General features: G+C 44.3%; 1 protein-coding gene across 4 annotated transcripts in view; it reads left to right on the forward strand.

Moving 5' to 3' along the window:
- Positions 1-18,643, forward strand: part of RAB6A (RAB6A, member RAS oncogene family) — a 112,600-nt gene that overhangs the window by 52,446 nt on the left and 41,511 nt on the right. For all 4 annotated transcript variants that reach the window (XM_038407083.2, XM_038407092.2, XM_043504034.1 and 1 more), the window contains one exon: positions 17,140-17,198. In XM_038407083.2, coding sequence (XP_038263011.1) covers positions 17,140-17,198 — 59 coding nt within the window. The remainder of the gene's footprint in view (positions 1-17,139; positions 17,199-18,643) is intronic.

Consider the following 18,643-nt stretch of genomic DNA (forward strand, 5'->3'; position numbering starts at 1 on the left):
CTCTCTGCTGTGACATTCCTTACCTCATTATACAGTTCAGTGTGATTGCTGAATCTCACCTTTGATTTTCCTTATTTTGGAGAGTCACTGGAAAGTAAATCTAAAGCAGCTATTTTGGCTTTCAAATATGCTGTTGCTAACTAAAGATTTTTTCCTAACTGCCAGCTCACTGTACCATAATTGTGTAGGCACTGCAGTGTTGGCAGGAGTAAAAAAGTAGCAAAATAGTCAGCTGATTGGACTCTGAAACATACAGTGAATATGTTAACAAGGTGCCATTTTATTTAGTCACTCTTCTGATCAGACCCTCTCTATATAATTGGTATTAGTTTTATAGGTATGTTTTGATGAGCGAAAAAGGTGTGTTTGCTCTCCAGTTCATAGAATTTAAGGCCAAAAGGAACCAATGTATCCTGTAGTCTGACAGGCCATAGAACATTATCCATTAACACCAGTATTGAGCTCAATCATTTGTCTGACTAAAGCAGATCTTCCAAAAAGGCATCCAGTCTTGAGCTGAAGACAAAGGGTTAGAGAATCTGTCACTTCCCGTGCTGGCTTGTTCCAGTGGTTAACCACCTGCACTGTTAAAAATCTGGGCCTTCTTTCTAATTGAAATTTGTCTGGCTTCAACTTCTAGCCATTGGCTCTTGTTCTGCCTTTTTCTGCTGGTTTAAAGAGCCTTTTAATACCTGCTACTTTCTCCCCATGAAGGTACTTCTACACTAGGGGTGTCCAAACCGCAGCTCACAAGCCCCATGCGGCTCTTTTACAGTTAGTGCAGCTTGTGGAGGCCCCCCCACTCCATTCTCCGCCTACCAGATAAGGGGTGGGGGATCGGGGCTTCTGCCCTGCGGCCAGGAGGGGGGCAGGGGTGGGGTAGGGGCTTCTGCTCAGTGGGGAGGGGGGTTCTCGGTGCCTTAGACCCATGGAGCATGCCTGCTGAACTCCCTAGCCCCAGCAGGCGCCTCCCATGGGGCGAAGCCCCAAGCCCCAGCAGGCACACCCAGCTCTTGAACTTCTGAAGATTATTGTATGCAGCTCGGAGGATCAGTAAGTTTGGCTGCCCCTGTTATAGATTCATAGATATTAAGGTCAGAAGGGACCATTATGATCATCTAGTCTGACCTCCTGCACAACGCAGACCACAATCTCACCCACCCACTCCTGCGATCAATAGCTCAGACATAGGTGAGAGGTTTAAAGTCCTCAAACCATGGTTTAAAGACTTCAAGTAGCAGAGAATCTTCCAGCAAGTGACCTGTGCTCCAAGCTAGAGAGGAAGGCGAAAAACCTTGAGGCCCTCTTCCAATCTGCCCTGGAGGAAAATTCCTTCCCGACCCCAAATATGGCATTCAGCTGAACCCTGAGCATATGGGCAAGATTCACCAGCCAGATACCCAGGATAGAATTCTCTGTAGTAACTCAGATCCCATCTAACATCCCATCACAGGCCATTGGGCCTATTTACCATGAATATTTAAAGATCAATTAATTGCCAAAATCATGTTATCCCATCATACCATCTCCTCCATAAACTTATCGAGTTTAATCTTGAAGCCAGATAGGTCTTTTCCCCCCACTGCTTCCCTTGGAAGGCTATTCCAAAACTTCACTCCTCCAATGATTAGAAACCTTCGTCTAATTTCAAGTCTAAACTTCCCGACGACCAGTTTATATCCATTTGTTCTTGTGTCCACATTGGTACTAAGCTTAAATAATTCCTTTTCCTCTCCGGTATTTATCCTTCTGATATATTTATAGAGAGCAATCATATCTCCCCATAGCCTTCTTTTGATTAGGCTAAACAAGCCAAGCTCCTTAAGTCTCCTTTCATAAGACAGGTTTTCCATTCCTCGGATCATCCTAGTAACCCTTCTCTGTACGTGTTCCACTTTGAATTCATCTTTCTTAAACATGGGAGACCAGATCTGCACACAGTATTCTAGGTAAGGTCTCACCAGTGCCTTGTATAATGGTACTAAAACCTCCTTATCCCTACTGGAAATGCCTCTCCTGATGCATCCCAAAACCGCATTAGCTTTTTTCACAGCCATATCACATTGGCAGCTCATAGTCATCCTATGATCAACCAATACTCCAAGGTCCTTCTCCTCCTCCGTTACTTCTAATTGATGCGTCCCCATCTTATAACTAAAATTCTTGTTATTAATCCCTAAATGCATGACCTTACACTTCTCACTATTAAATTTCATCCTATTACTATTACTCCAGTTTACAAGGTCATAGACTGTAATCAAGTCACAGCTCATTCTTTTTGACAAGCTTAACCGATTTGAGCTCTTTAAGTCTCTCAGTATAATGCATTTTTTCCAGCCCGTAATCACTTTTGTGGCTCTTTCCTGCATTCTCTCCTATTTTTCAATATCCCTTTTAAAAAGTGGACACCAGAAGTGTGTGTGTGTGTTTGTGTGTATTAACTATATTTAGTTATTCCACTATCTTACCAGTGTCATATACCTCCCTTCTCTTACTCACTACTCCCCTGTGTATATACATCCAAGGATGGCATTAGCCCTTTTTGCCACAGCATTGCACTGGAAGCTTTTGTTGTCCTAGTCCTTTTTTATCTTAACGTGAATGCAGTGCCTTGTTAAGAGGCAGGTTAAGGTGTCTGAAAAGTTGTTGGTTGGCTGTCTTGTAGCCTAGAGGAGAACATGGACTATAATAGAGCCTGCCAATGCTGCTTTAAATGTGTGAACTTGCCTCTTAATGAGGCTTTTGAGTCTGATTGAGCTAACATGATAGGGTACTTTTCCTCTATTTGCTGATGGAGACATGGTCAAAGACTCACCGTCTGACTCCTTTTCTGTTTTTCTCTGGATGCATTTCTCACTGGCTTCCTTCATATTTCCAACCAAATTTCTGGATGTTGACCTTGTGTGTTGGTCTCTAGGCAGCGAGACTCCCAGCCCGGATCACCAGACTCAGGCTAGTGGGGCTTGTGATAGTGCTCTAACATGAAAGGTACCTATAAAGGTAGCCAGCCAGTCAGGCAGCGGCACAGACAGCTGCAGCGGCACAGGAGCTAGCAAACAGAGCTGTAAACAGGGGAGTTTGAGTGGGAGTTTGTAAGGGGCGTTTGTATTGTGGTGCTTGTTTGGGGTTTGCTTTTGCTGGGGGGTGGTCTTTTTGGTGTGACTTGTGTTTCCCAGATTAACGGGACTTAGGTGGGAAGGCGATGACAGATACGGAGGCAGCTGTGGGAGTGACTCCTGTAGTGAAAGACACATTGAGGATGACTGGAAGTGGAAGCTGTGGTATGTACATGATCCTGGAGGGGGGGACCTGGTAAGAGTTTTTTCTGCATGAAATGCCGTCTGATAGAGCTGATGGAGGAAAAGATCCGAGGTTTGGAGATGCAGGTAGAAAGTCTCCGTTGAGTTTAGGAAGGGGTTTGAGCAGATGATGGAGCAAAGATATGAGGTATCTGAAGGGAAAAGCTCAGACTCACAGATGGAAGCAGGGCTGTGGAATTTTGAGGGGAGACTGAGTGAGGAAAGTGGTCAGTGGAAGCATGTGACTAAAAGAACCAGGCAGAGAAAAAGACGGGCTAGTGAAGGAGAAATAGAGCTTAGGAACAGGTTTGCAGAGTTGGAAAATGAAGAAGGGGCTCAGCAGGTAGTCGCTGAAGGTGGAAGGGTAAGGAAGAAGAGAAGAGAGGCTAGTCCTATAGGAAAAGCAGAAGAGTCAAGGGAGGCTACACCAAATGTGAGCCCCAGGAGGATACAGGATGGGTTGAAGAGGATTATAAGGGAAAATAGGAATGGAAAGAACTGGCAGCCAGAGGGAACGGGGAGAGACTGGAGAATAGCACTGTCACCAGGAAAAGGCAGGTCTACGTGATCGGGGACTCTTTATTGAGAAGAATAGACAGGCCTGTAACTAGAGCTGATCCTGAGAATAGAAGGGTGTGCTGTCTTCCGGGTGCTAAGATACGGGATGTAGACCTGAGGTTGAAAAGGATCCTAAAGGGAGTGGGAAAGAATCCCCTAATTATCCTTCATGTGGGAACAAATGATACGGCTAGATTCTCGCTGGAAAGTATTAAGGGAGACTATGCTAGGCTGGGGAAGACGCTTAAGGAAATTGAGGCTCAGGTGATCTTTAGCGGGATCCTGCCTGTTCCTAGAGAAGGGCAACAAAGGTCTGACAAGATTATGACTGTCAACAGATGGCTTAGGCAGTGGTGCTATAAGGAGGGCTTTGGGATGTATGGCCACTGGGAGGCATTCACGAACAGAGGACAGTTCTCTCGGGATGGACTTCATCTCAGTAGGGAAGGAAATAGACTTCTAGGATCGAGGCTGGCACAACTGATAAAGAGAGCTTTAAACTAGGAATTAAGGGGAGATGGTTGGGAGATGTCCAGGTAATCTCCACGCCAGATTTTAGCATTGAGAGGGAAGAAGACGAAGTAAGAAAGGATACAGCCGTGGGTAGGAGAATGTATATAAGGAGCGAGGGTGGTGTGGATACTAGTCTAATAGGTTATACTGGCTGTAGAATGACTGCCTAATAGGGTACAAAATGTGAGCGAGGCCAAACAGCAAAAATTAAGATGTTTATACACCAATGCGAGGAGCCTAGGTAACAAAATGGAGGAACTAGAGCTACTGGTGCAGGAAGTGAAACCAGATATTATAGGGATAACAGAAACATGGTGGAATAGTAGTCATGACTGGACTACAGGTATTGAAGGGTATGTGCTGTTTAGGAAAGACAGAAACAAAGGTAAAGGCGGTAGAGTAGCATTGTATACCAATGATGAGAATGTAAAGAAATAAGAAGCGATGCAATGGATAAGACAGTCCGTCTGGGCAAAAATTACATTGGGGAAGATAACTAGTAAAGCCTCTCCTACGATAGTGCTTGGGGTGTGCTATAGACCTCCGGGATCTAATTTGGATATGGATAGAACCCTTTTTAATGTTTTTAATCAAGTAAATACTAATGGAAACTGTGTGATCATGGGAGACTTTAACTTCCCAGATATAGACTGGAGGACCAGTGCTAGTAATAATAATAGGGCTCAGATTTTCCTAGATGCGATAGCTGATGGATTCCTTCATCAAGTAGTTGCTGAACCGACTAGAGGGGATGCCATTTTAGATTTAATTTTGGTGAGTAGCGAGGACCTCGTAGAAGAAATGTTTGTAGGGGACAATCTTGGCTCAAGTGATCATGAGCTAATTCAGTTCCAACTAAATGGAAGGATTAACAAAAATAAATCTGCAACTAGGGTTTTTGATTTCAAAAGGGCTGACTTTCAAAAATTAAGGAAATTAGTTAGGGAAGTGGATTGGACTGAAGAACTTATGGATCTAAAGGTAGAGGAGGCCTGGGATTACTTTAAATCAAAACTGCAGAAGCTATCAGAAGCCTGTATCCCAAGAAAGGGGAAAAAATTCATAGGAAGGAGTTGTAGACCAAGCTGGATGAGCAAGCATCTTAGAGAGGTGATTAAGAAGAAGCAGAAAGCATACAGGGAGTGGAAGATGGAAGAGATCAGCAAGGAAAGCTACCTAATTGAGGTCAGAACATGTAGGGATAAAGTGATACGGGCTAAAAGTCGAGTAGAGTTGGACCTTGCAAAGGGAATTAAAACCAATAGTAAAAGGTTCTATAGCCATATAAATAAGAAGAAAACGAAGAAGGAAGAAGTGGGGCCGCTAAACACTGAGGATGGAGTGGAGGTTAAAGATAATCTAGGCATGGCCCAATATCTAAACAAATACTTTGCCTCAGTCTTTAATAAGGCTAAAGAGGATCTTAGGGATAATGGTAGCATGACAAATGGGAATGAGGATATGGAGGCAGATATTACCATATCTGAGGTAGAAGTGAAACTGAAACAGCTTAATGGGACTAAATCGGGGGGCCCAGATAATCTTCATCCAAGAATATTAAAGGAATTGGCACCTGAAATTGCAAGCCCATTAGCAAGAATTTTTAATGAATCTGTAAACTCAGGAGTAGTACCGAATGATTGGAGAATTGCTAATATAGTTCCTATTTTTAAGAAAGGAAAAAAAAAGTGATCCGGGTAACTACAGGCCAGTTAGTTTGACATCTGTAGTATGCAAGGTCCTGGAAAAAATTTTGAAGGAGAAATTAGTTAAGGACATTGAAGTCAATGGTAAATGGGACAAAATACAACATGGTTTTACAAAAGGTAGATCGTACCAAACCAACCTAATCTCCTTTTTTGAAAAAGTAACAGATTTTTTAGATAAAGGAAATGCAGTGGATCTAATTTACCTAGATTTCAGTAAGGCATTTAATACTGTGCCACATGGGGAATTATTAGTTAAATTGGAGAAGATGGGGATCAATATGAACATCAAAAGGTGGATAAGGAATTGGTTAAAGGGGGGACTGCAACAGGTCCTACTGAAAGGCGAACTGTCAGGTTGGAGAGAGGTTACCAGTGGAGTTCCTCAGGGATCGGTTTTGGGACCAATCTTATTTAATCTTTTTATTACTGACCTTGGCACAAAAAGTGGGAGTGTGCTAATAAAGTTTGCAGATGATACAAAGCTGGGAGGTATTGCCAATTCAGAGAAGGATCGGGATATTATACAGGAGGATCTGGATGACCTGGTAAACTGGAGTAATAGTAATAGGATGAAATTTAATAGTGAGAAGTGTAAGGTTATGCATTTAGGGATTAACAACAAGAATTTTAGTTATAAGTTGGGGACGCATCAATTAGAAGTAACGGAGGAGGAGAAGGACCTTGGAGTATTGGTTGATCATGGGATGACTATGAGCTGCCAATGTGGTATGGCTGTGAAAAAAGCTAATGCGGTTTTGGGATGCATCAGGAGAGGCATTTCCAGTAGGGATAAGGAGGTTTTAGTACCATTATACAAGGCACTGGTGAGACCTTACCTAGAATACTGTGTGCAGTTCTGGTCTCCCATGTTTATAAGGATGAATTCAAACTGGAGCAGGTACAGAGAAGGGCTATTAGGATGATCCGAGGAATGGAAAACTTGTCTTATGAAAGGAGACTTAAGGAGCTTGGCTTGTTTAGTCTAACTAAAAGAAGGTTGACAGGAGATATGATTGCTCTCTATAAATATATCAGAGGGATAAATACAGGAGAGGGAGAGGAATTATTTCAACTCAGCACCAATGTGGACACAAGAACAAATGGGTATAAACTGGCCACCAGGAAGTTTAGACTTGAAATCAGACAAAGGTTTTTAACCATCAGAGGAGTGAAGTTTTGGAATAGCCTTCCAAGGGAAGCAGTGGGGGCAAAAGATCTATCTGGTTTTAAGATTCTACTCGATAAGTTTATGGAGGAGATGGTATGATGGGATAATGGGATTTTGGTAAGTAATTGATCTTTAAATATTCAGGGTAAATAGGACTAATCCCCTGAGATGGGATATTAGATGGATGGGATCTGAGTTACTACAGAAAATTCTTTCCTGGGTATCTGGCTGGTGAATCTTGCCCATATGCTCAGGGTTTAGCTGATCGCCATATTTGGGGTCGGGAAGGAATTTTCCTCCAGGGCAGATTGGAGAGGCCCTGGAGGTTTTTCGCCTTCCTCTGTAGCATGGGGCATGGGTGACTTGAGGGAGGCTTCTCTGCTCCTTGAAGTCTTTAAACCATGATTTAAGGACTTCAATAGCTCAGACATAGGTGAGATTTTTCGTAGGAGTGGGTGGGTGAGATTCTGTGGCCTGCGCTGTGCAGGAGGTCAGACTTGATGATCAGAATGGTCCCTTCTGACCTTAGTATCTATGAGCTGTGTGGACAGCTCTTTGAAGTTGTGGAGTGGGCTGGAGCTCAGGGGCTGAAGTCTGGGGGTGGTGGAGGGAGGGAGCTTTTGAGCCTGAAATGCAACTTCAAAGCACCATCTACACAGCTATTTTTAAAGTGCAAGCACAAGCCTGGCAAACCTGAGGCCTTGTCTACACTACCGAGTTTTGTCGACAAAAGTTATGCTGATGATCAAAAGGCGTTATAATTACATCACTAGTGCATATTCACATTACGCTCCCTCTGTTGGCAGAGCATATCCACACTTGGTGCTTTATCATTGATGATGAGAGCAGTGCATTATCGGTAGGTATCCCACTGTGCTACTTGCCACCTTCTGCAGCTAGGCATTGTGGGAAGGTATGTGGACTCAATGTCCTATGATGTTTTTTTCTGTCTCAGTATTCCATGGGCTTCCAACTTGTTTCGCGTCATTTTTCAACAGCCCCTGTTTACTGTGCACCCACCATCTTTCTGAAAGGATGGATCCAGCACTGTTATGAACACATCGTGGCTGGTCATGAAGTATATCATGAGCTCCCAATCTGAACAGGAATCACAGTTCCCTTGCCTGTTGTATGCCATGGAAAGAAACAACACCAAATTACTTTTGGCATTCACAGAGCAGCTGCACATGGTGGACTGTCGCTTTTGGACTCAGGAAACAAGTACTCAGTGCTCGGATTGCATAGTTATGCAGGTCTGGGATGCTGAGTAGTGGCTGCAGAACTTTCGGATGCAGAAAGCCACCTTCCTGGAATTGTTTGGGGAGCTCGCCACAGCACAGTGGCACAAGGACACCAGAATGAGAGTTGCCCTCTCAGTGGAGAAGTGCATGGCGATTGCCGTGTGGAAGCTGACCAATCCAGACTGCTACCACTTGGTTGTGAATCAGTTTGGAGTTGGAAAGTCGACCCTTGGGGATTCGTTAAAGCAAGTGTGCAGGGCCGTTAATCACATCCTGCTATGAAGGACTGACTCTTTGACATGTCCATGAAATAGTGGATGGCTTTGCGGCAATGGGATTCCCTAACTGTGGAAGGGCGAACACATATTCCAATTTTGTCCCCGGACCATCTTGTAATGGAGTACACCATTAGAAAGTGGTACTTCTCTATGGCATTGCAGGTGCTTGTGGATCATCGTGGGCTTTTCACTGACATCAGCGCGGGGTGATCTGAGAAGGTGCGTTACGCACATATCTTCAGGAACGCTGGCTTGTACAGAAAACCACAAGCAGGGATTTTCTTTACAAACTAGAAGATTCCAGTGTGGGATGTTGAAATGCCCATAGTGATCCTAGGAGACCTGAGCAGCATCAGCTAAAAAAGATCACTTACCAGGGTTCTTCTCTTCTGTGTCATGCACGCCAGAGACGAACTGCTGGGCCTGGCTAGACTTCTCCGGAGTCGAAAAGAGATCCTGACTCACTGCACCAATGACTACCCTGCCCTGTTCTCTACATCGTCCTCCAGCTCAACATCCTTAGCCACAACTTCGCCCTTGGAGTTGAGTCCACTGTCGGCTGCATCCGGTCCCACCAAAGTATCCATGGGGCTCTTGGCGGTGGAAGTGGCGTCACTGTCAAGGATAGCATCCGGCTCCTTATAGAAGCAGCAGGTCTTCAGCACAGCACCAGAGCAACGGTTTGCCTCCCTTGCCTTCTGGTATGTCTGCTTCAGTTCCTTTATCTTCGCTTGGCACTTCACCGTGTCCCGTTCATAGGAATTGAAGTTCCTGCAGCTGGAGCATAGCTGGGACTGGACAGCCTACTCCCATTATACTCAAAAGATCCAACAACTCAGCTGTGATCCAAATGGGAGTGAGTTTGCTGCTTGGAACTGCCATGGTCACCTGGGAAAAGGCAATATGAGTTCTTCATGCCGAACAAAATATGAAGTGGAATTTCAAAAATTCCCAGGCCTTTAAAGTGGGGGAGACAGATGCCTGTGTACCTGGGTGCAGGGCAGTGGAATTTGAACTGCTGACTAGAGTGGTCAGGATGGGCATTATGGGACACCTCTTGGAGGCTATTTACAGTGACAAAACCAAGTGTGATGTCTACACCGACTTTGTCTAACTGTGTCGCAAAAGGCTCTTTGCCTCTTGTCGAGATGGTTTTATTTTGTCGACAAAACTCTGTAGTGTAAACTAGGCCTGTGTCTGTCAAACTGGAAAGCTCGCTGCCACAGATGGTTTCAACTTATATCCTGAGTCTGTCTGGCACAGCTATTACACTGCTCCATCTAGTGGGGCAAGGATTTTTATTGTCTGTCCCCCCCCCCCACACACACACACACATTTTGACAGAGATGATCATTTTAGAAGCCTTTACCCTTTGTTGATGGCTTTGCTGTCTGCATTCAGCTTTGATTCTCCTCCCCCAAAAACATATTGTCATGAAACAGAACATTGTTTAAAATCAGTCCTGATTCAGGTGCTGTAAGTCGAGTGTATGTTCAGTGGAGACTGACGCTCTAATAAATTTGTTAGTCTCTAAGGTGCCACCAGTACTCCTTTTCTTTTTGCAAATACAGACTAACACGGCTGCTACTCTGAAACCTGTGACATGGTTCTGTTTCTGAACAGTAAAGTGAGAGAGATGTGAAAACGGAACTTGAATTGCTGTGACGTAAGGGCAAAAGCAAACTGAACTCTGGCTCCATGGCCCTCCCTCTGTGTAAGGTGAATGAACAATAATCAACTTGCTAAAAAGGCCATATCTATACTACAGACACCACAGCCGCATAGTTACGGTGCCATGGCTATGCCACTGTAACCCTCTAGTGTAGATGTGGACTACAGCAACGGAAGAGGTTTCCTGTGCTATAGGAACTCCACCTTCCTGAATAACAGGAGCTAGGTCAGTGGAAGCATTCTTCATTGACCTTGCTGTGTCTGCACTGGGGGTTAGGTTGGCACAGCTATGGTGCTCAGGAGTGTGGATTTTTCCACATCCCTGAACACAGCACCTATGTCAACCTAAGTTTAAGTGTCGACTAGGCCAGATTGCTAGCTGTGGGATCTGGCCTGTCTTCATATCCTTCTAAAGCCACTATATTTAAGTTCAACCTAACCCCGTTTTCATGCCTAGTTAAATGTCAGTATAAAGCTGGTGCTAGTGATACTTGGGCCTGCCTGAGACCACGTCTCTCCCTGTGTGACAACACCACAGTGGTGATCAGGGTGGAGTTTTTAGGCTTTGTTTAACTCCTTTCCCCATCTTAGTATACTGGGGAAATGAATTAACCAACATGTAACGTTGTTAATCGCTATTTAGTACTTGGTGTGGACGGTCATGTGTAAAAGCATATGAGGTGGTCTAAATGGTGTGAAACATGTTGACTGAAACCTACCTCCTTTTCCTGGTGTAGGCTGAGGCCTGGTCTACACCTACATATTAGATTGACCTAGCTACATCATTCAGGGCTGTGAGGAATTTCACACCCTGTGTTACATAGTTAGGTTGGTCTAATGCCCACTGAACTTGCAAGTAGGTCGACGGAAGAATTAAGAAGTGGATTGACTACATCAAAAGGAAAATAACCCTTCCATCGATGTAGGAAGCGTCTATGCTGCAGTAGTACTGCTGCAGTGCCGTAGCTTGGAATTGGAATTAAAACTGTAAACAGTAGATATCAAGCCTAACCTGATTTGGTAACTATTGATTCATTGGTTTCAGAGTAGCAGCCGTGTTAGTCTGTATTCGCAAAAAAGAAAAGGAGTATTTGTGGCACCTTAGAGACTAACAAATGTGTTTGAGTATAAGCTTTCGTGAGCTACAGCTCACTTCATTGTGTAAGGAGAACCTTTTTTCCCTTAAAGGAAAAGTCTTTGAACTGAATTGCATACAAATTACCAATATGTAGGTTGAAATAGTTTTGGTTCAGATTAAACCCAACAGCAATCACCTTTTCTCTCCCCCGCACCTGCCGTTTGATGCTGGAAAGGTAATTTAAATGAGGGTGTGGGGAGATGTGGCAAGTGATAGGAAAGAACCTTCCTGTCTGGTGGATCTGTATTTTCAGCAGAGATTGCTTCCTTAGAGATCCAGAAGTACAGGAGATGAATTCTAGAAGCTCATGCTGGCAGCTTGCTGACATGTTTTGAAGTACCTGCAGTGTATGCTTCACTGGGCATTATGATTGGTAGTCCTGTTGTCGATCCTTTCAGTGCCCTGTCATAGTAAGATGGATTTGCTGTTGGTGGTGCAGGGAAATACAGATTGACCCCATTGTACCTCAGGACTCCTGAGAGAACCAGTGGTAGTTACCTGCCCACTCTCAGAATTTCCACTGGGGACTCTGCAAATTACTCATAGGGGTGCAGAGAGGATTTGTTGAGTCAGCTTCTCTCCTGAGTTTCTTGGCCAGATCCACTGCTCCCATTCTTTGGGCTATGCAAGCACCCTTATGGAGGGAAAGTGCTGTTCTGTTTTGTTGCATCCTTCTGATACACCTTCAACTAGCAGCACTGCACCAGGGTCTACATCAGCATAGATGCTGGAGTGAATCATGCGATGAAGTTAATCTGAGATTTGCAGTGTCTCTAGATCTGTGACTGACCACTGCTTTGTGTTCACTCTGCACCACATCTCCCTGTTTGACATACTTGTATTCCGTTGCGTAGGGTTCCCCAGACAAATCTGAATAAATGTGGGGCTACCCCTGCTTTATCTCAAATGCTTGCTGCCTAAAGCTATACATTGAAGGGAATATTTGTTACATCTTTACAAAGGCAGCCTTCGAACTTCTTATGAAATTTGATTATGCTTACAGGGTGGAAGCATTTACGAATTCATGAAGAAAGTCGCATCTGGACTCAAGGGCTCTGTCTCAAAGGCTCCTTGTTGGGAGCTGCAGGTTTCATTTCTTATAGCAGAGCTGGATTCAAAAAGAAGAAATCGTGAAATTCATGGATGCTGGAAATAGAATCAAATTCTCTTTTGAGGTAGCCTTAGAGAGCCCTTGTTTGTAGATGTTTGGGCAAATGTCAAAAAGACAAGTGATTCATGGTCCTTTTTAGTATCTCCCCAGTCCCTACCCCCACTTTCTGGAAGGCTACATGCTACTGCTTGTGGGGACATCTGGTGGTTCTCAGTGCCACGGGAACAGAGCAGCTCTGGCTGTTGCTGAAGTCTACAGCCATGTGCCGATTGAGCTGCCACATCTTCAGCTGTGTTTTGTGGGTGGGTAGCGTGGAGGTAATGCAGCTCTCCCTTTTTGTCTGTTCTGCACCACCTGAACTAGCCTATATGGAAATCACTGCACTGGTGCTTATGGAAGGCCCAATGGCGGTGTGGAGTACAACAGAGAAGCATAGTGCATGGCAGTTGCTTAGCACTAGAAGTACAGTGCAAGGATTTTAAAATGCCAGACTTTGATGAGGCACAAGAAGGGATTTGGTTTCACCAGCCTCACACTCCTCCTCTATTTTCTTACTGACTCCTTTAGTCTAAACTGGCACAGAAATAAGAGCAAGTGGTGGACTAGGTAGAAAAGGAGTTTGAGAGTCAGTCACTTGTGTCTTCATCCCAGCTTAGCCACTGACATGTGTCACTCAGAGGCTAGCTGCCTTAGTGTGCCTGATTTACAATGGGTATGTTACTACTTACCTGCCTCAGAGAGACATGAGCTTTTGACAGAGTGCTTTGAAATCTCTGGTTAATGCTATTGAAGCACACAGCACTCATAAACATAGTGGTGGAGATCCATTAACAATGGCATGATACAGGATCCAAGATATTAGGTGATCTGCCTCTCCTACCAATCCTGAAATGCAGCCACCATCAGATGGAATGTGGGAGCTATTTAACACTGCATATACCTGCATATGCTGCAAGGGGTAATACATGTGTTGTCTGCAAGGGTGGATCCATGCTAATGTGGTGGTGAAGAGTATAAAGTAGATCCTGTCCAGGTGTTTTGTGGGCAGGGGGCCTGCCAACTTCAGTGCATTTCCATCTTGTCTTGTGGTAGTGACTACTAGTTATGTCAGGTGCATGTATAGTGTGAGTTAATGGAGATCAGAGGTAAAATTTTCAAAAGGGAGTAAGGCTCAGATGCACAGAGATGTTTAGGCTCCTAACTCCCATTGAAATCTAGCTAGGAACCTAAATACCTTTGTGGATCTAGGCCTAAGACACTTTTGAGAACGGGCACAATTAGCTAAATTTTAAAATCAAACACAATAATTTGAAGTTAATGTTGTAGTTGGATCTGTTATGTTTGCTTGCTTTTTTTGTGTGTGCATTTAACTTAAATATCTGAATGGCTTTCAGAAAAATGGTAAAAAGAAAAGGAGTACTTGTGGCACCTTAGAGACTAACAAATTTATTAGAGCATAAGCTTTCGTGAGCTACAGCTCACTTCATCGGATGCATTTGGTGGAAAAAACAGAGGGGAGATTTATATATACCCACAGAGAACATGAAACAATGGGTTTTATCATACACACTGTAAGGAGAGTGATCATTTAAGATGAGCTATTACCAGCAGGAAGGGGGGCGGCGGGAGAAGGAAAACCTTCAGTGGTGATAATCAAAGTGGGCCATTTCCAGCAATTGACAAGAACGTCTGAGGAACAGTGGGGGATGGGGTGGGGGGGGAGAAATAACATGGGGAAATAGTTTTACTTTGTGTAATGACCCGTCCACTCCCAGTCTCCATTCAAGCCTAAGTTAATTGTATCCAGTTTGCAAATTAATTCCAATTCAGCAGTCTCTCGTTGGAGTCTGTTTTTGAAGCTTTTTTGTAGAAGGATAGCCACTCTTAGGTCTCTGATCGAGTGACCAGAGAGATTGAAGTGTTCTCCAACTGGTTTTTGAATGTTATAATTCTTGACGTCTGATTTGTGTCCATTCATTCTTTTATGTAGAGACTGTCCAGTTTGGCCAATGTACATGGCAGAGGGGCATTGCTGGCACATGATGGCATATATCACATTGGTAGATGCGCAGGTGAACGAGCCTCTGATAGTGTGGCTGATGTGATTAGGCCCTATGATGGTATGACCTGAATAGATATGTGGACAGAGTTGGCAACGGGCTTTGTTGCAAGGATAGGTTCCTGGGTTAGTGGTTCTGTTGTGTGGTGTGTGGTTGCTGGTGAGTATTTGCTTCAGATTGGGGGGCTGTCTGTAAGCAAAGACTGGCCTGTCTCCCAAGATCTGTGAGAGTGACGGGTCGTCCTTCAGGATAGGTTGTAGATCCTTGATGATGCGTTGGAGAGGTTTTAGTTGGGGGCTGAAGGTGATGGCTAGTGGCGTTCTGTTATTTTCTTTGTTGGGCCTGTCCTGTAGTAGGTGACTTCTGGGTACTCTTCTGGCTCTGTCAATCTGTTTCTTCACTTCAGCAGGTGGGTATTGTAGTTGTAGGAATGCATGATAGAGATCTTGTAGGTGTTTGTCTCTGTCTGAGGGGTTGGAGCAAATGCGGTTATATCGCAGAGCTTGGCTGTAGACAATGGATCGAGTGGTATGATCTGGATGAAAGCTAGAGGCATGTAGGTAGGAATAGTGGTCAGTAGGTTTCCGATATAGGGTGGTGTTTATGTGACCATCGCTTATTAGCACCGTAGTGTCCAGGAAGTGGATCTCTTGTGTGGACTGGTCCAGGCTGAGGTTGATGGTGGGATGGAAATTGTTGAAATCATGGTGGAATTCCTCAAGGGCTTCTTTTCCATGGGTCCAGATGATGATGTCATCAATGTAGCGCAAGTAGAGATGGGGCATTAGGGGACGAGAGCTGAGGAAGCGTTGTTCTAAGTCAGCCATAAAAATGTTGGCATACTGTGGGGCCATGCGGGTACCCATCGCAGTGCCGCTGATTTGAAGGTATACATTGTCCCCAAATGTGAAATAGTTATGGGTCAGGACAAAGTCACAAAGTTCAACCACCAGGTTAGCCGTGACAGTATCGGGGATACTGTTCCTGACGGCTTGTAGTCCATCTTTGTGTGGAATGTTGGTGTAGAGGCTTCTACATCCATAGTGGCTAGGATGGTGTTTTTAGGAAGATCACCAATGGACTGTAGTTTCCTCAGGAAGTCAGTGGTGTCTCGAAGATAGCTGGGAGTGCTGGTAAGGAAGGGCCTGAGGAGGTAGTCTACATAGCCAGACAGTCCTGCTGTCAGGGTGCCAATGCCTGAGATGATGGGGCGTCCAGGATTTCCAGGTTTATGGATCTTGGGTAGCAGATAGAATACCCCAGGTCGGGGTTCTAGGGGTATGTCTGTGCGGATTTGTTCTTGTGCTTTTTCAGGGAGTTTCTTGAGCAAATGCTGTAGTTTCTTTTGGCAACTCTCATTGGGATCAGAGGGTAATGGCTTGCAGAAAGTGGTGTTGGAGAGCTGCCTAGTAGCCTCTTGTTCATACTCCAACCTATTCATGATGACGACAGCCTGCACATCTACCAATGTGATATATGCCATCATGTGCCAGCAATGCCCCTCTGCCATGTACATTGGCCAAACTGGACAGTCTCTACGTAAAAGAATGAATGGACACAAATCAGACGTCAAGAATTATAACATTCAAAAACCAGTTGGAGAACACTTCAATCTCTCTAGTCACTCGATTACAGACCTAAGAGTGGCTATCCTTCAACAAAAAAGCTTCAAAAACAGACTCCAAGGAGAGACTGCTGAATTGGAATTAATTTGCAAACTGGATACAATTAACTTAGGCTTGAATAGAGACTAGGAATGGATGAGTCATTACACAAAGTAAAACTATTTCTCCATGTTATTTCTCTTCCCCCCCCCCCCCCACCGACCCCCCATTCCTCAGATATTCTTGTTAACTCCTGGAGTTAGCGTACTACAAGTACTGCTTTTCTTTTCGCGAATACAGACTAACACGGCTGCTACTCTGAAACCTACCTTGCTTGTCACCATGAAAGGTTTTCCTCCTTCCCCCCCCCCCCCCCGCTGTTGGTGATGGCTTATCTCAAGTGATCACTCTCCTTACAGTGTGTATGATAAACCCATTGTTTCATGTTCTCTGTGTGTGTATATAAATCTCCCCTCTGTTTTTTCCATCAAATGCATCCGATGAAGTGAGCTGTAGCTCACGAAAGCTTATGCTCTAATAAATTTGTTAGTCTCTAAGGTGCCACAAGTACTCCTTTTCTTTTTGCGAATACAGACTAACACGGCTGCTACTCAGAAAAATGGTAGTGACTATTGCAACAATTACATCAACTGAGTTCCCTTTTACTCTTAGCCAGTTTAATTGCATAGTATTGATGGAACACCAGTTAAAACTGGAATGCAGTGTTTGGTTACTTGTTCTAATTTCACACTAAAAACTGTTCCCTGAACCTGTTTTTCTGTTTTCTAGTGGGGAAGACCTCCTTGATCACCAGGTTCATGTATGACAGCTTTGACAACACCTATCAGGTAATACAAACATCTCAGCATTTTATGGGCCCCAATCTTGTCCAACTGTTATTCACATGAGGACTCTACTTGACTGAGTGAGTGAGGGTTTGCTGATCAACCAGTATCCTAAATATATTTATTTGATTTTAAAGCTTTAAACTTATAAAAATACACCCAACCCCCCCATTGACTTCTTCATATAACATTGGAATTTGCGTTGTAGCTGACCAATGGGTAGGTGATCCCTCCGCTCTGAAGCGGAAAACCAGTCTCCTTGAGAAGTGGCTGTTCTCAACTATTGAGATAGCTCTGCCATTCCCTTCCTTGTTTGCTGCCAAAACTTCATGGACCTTATTCACCCCTAACGTAACTCTAGTGATGGTCATGGAATTACAGCAGGAGTGACTCTGGAAGATACTGATGTGAGTGGAGTTACCACCAGAAACTTGGAACCATGTTTTCTGGTGCAAGACTGGGAAGAAAGCTGTTCCACAATGGACTCCTGGCTTGGGCACACCATGGGACTCGAGGGCCTGTGGAGCATAGAGGGGAGAAATGAGTAGCTCGTTGTTTAAAAAATGTCTCGCTCCTGCTATCTAAGCAGAGCTCTGTGTAGCTCAAAAGCTCGTTTTTCTCTCTCTCTCTCTCTCTACCTCCAACAGAAGTTTTATTACCTCCCCCACCTTGTGTCTCTAATATTCTGGGACCAACACAGCTACTGCACCACTGTATAAAACTGTTAAGGACAGGTCCAGGCATAGTTCTCTCATGTCCCACCTCAGGTTTGAACTGGCAGCATAGTTTCTGACTGCTGGCAACAGGAGGCTGAAATAGTGGTTGCTGCTGCTTACTCTGTTCAGCTCTGTAGAACCAACACAGCTGTGTGTTAGCTGGATTCTATTCTGACTACATAAGCAAACCATGTTCTGGTTGACTCATGAGCCAGGAAGAACCCAGTTCTCACATTCTAGCTTGATCTTGCAAGGTAGCTATGAAAACCGTTGTTTTTATTCATAAGTGGAGCATGTTTGCTCTGGCAGCCATCAATCCTGAAACCAAATACCACTGTTAGAGCCCCTTCTTGAAACAAATCCACATTACATTACTTATTTACAGTCCCATCTCATCCATCACATGCTAAGCACTTTCCAAACAGAGAATCCCTGTCCTGAAGACCAGTCCTCTATTTATATTTTTTAAAAACCCAGTACTGTAGTTGTTCTCCACTTAAACTTGTAAAAGCATTTTTGGGAGATTCTGTCAATAGCCTTTCCCCCTTATTAATGATTTCTTTCCTGTCTCTCCATAGCTCCCCATCACTGCTGCTAGGCAAGTCAGACAGAACTAAATGCAAGTTCCTATTAAATCAGCAGTGTTAGCAAAGCTTCTGTAGTGTAAGATGACTACAGTACACATTAGCCTCTCCTGGGAGCAAACATCCTTGCAGATTCTGCCCACAGTAA

The sequence above is a fragment of the Dermochelys coriacea genome, chromosome 1 (genome assembly GCF_009764565.3).
Source record: "Dermochelys coriacea isolate rDerCor1 chromosome 1, rDerCor1.pri.v4, whole genome shotgun sequence".
NCBI classification, from domain to species: Eukaryota; Metazoa; Chordata; order Testudines; family Dermochelyidae; genus Dermochelys; species Dermochelys coriacea.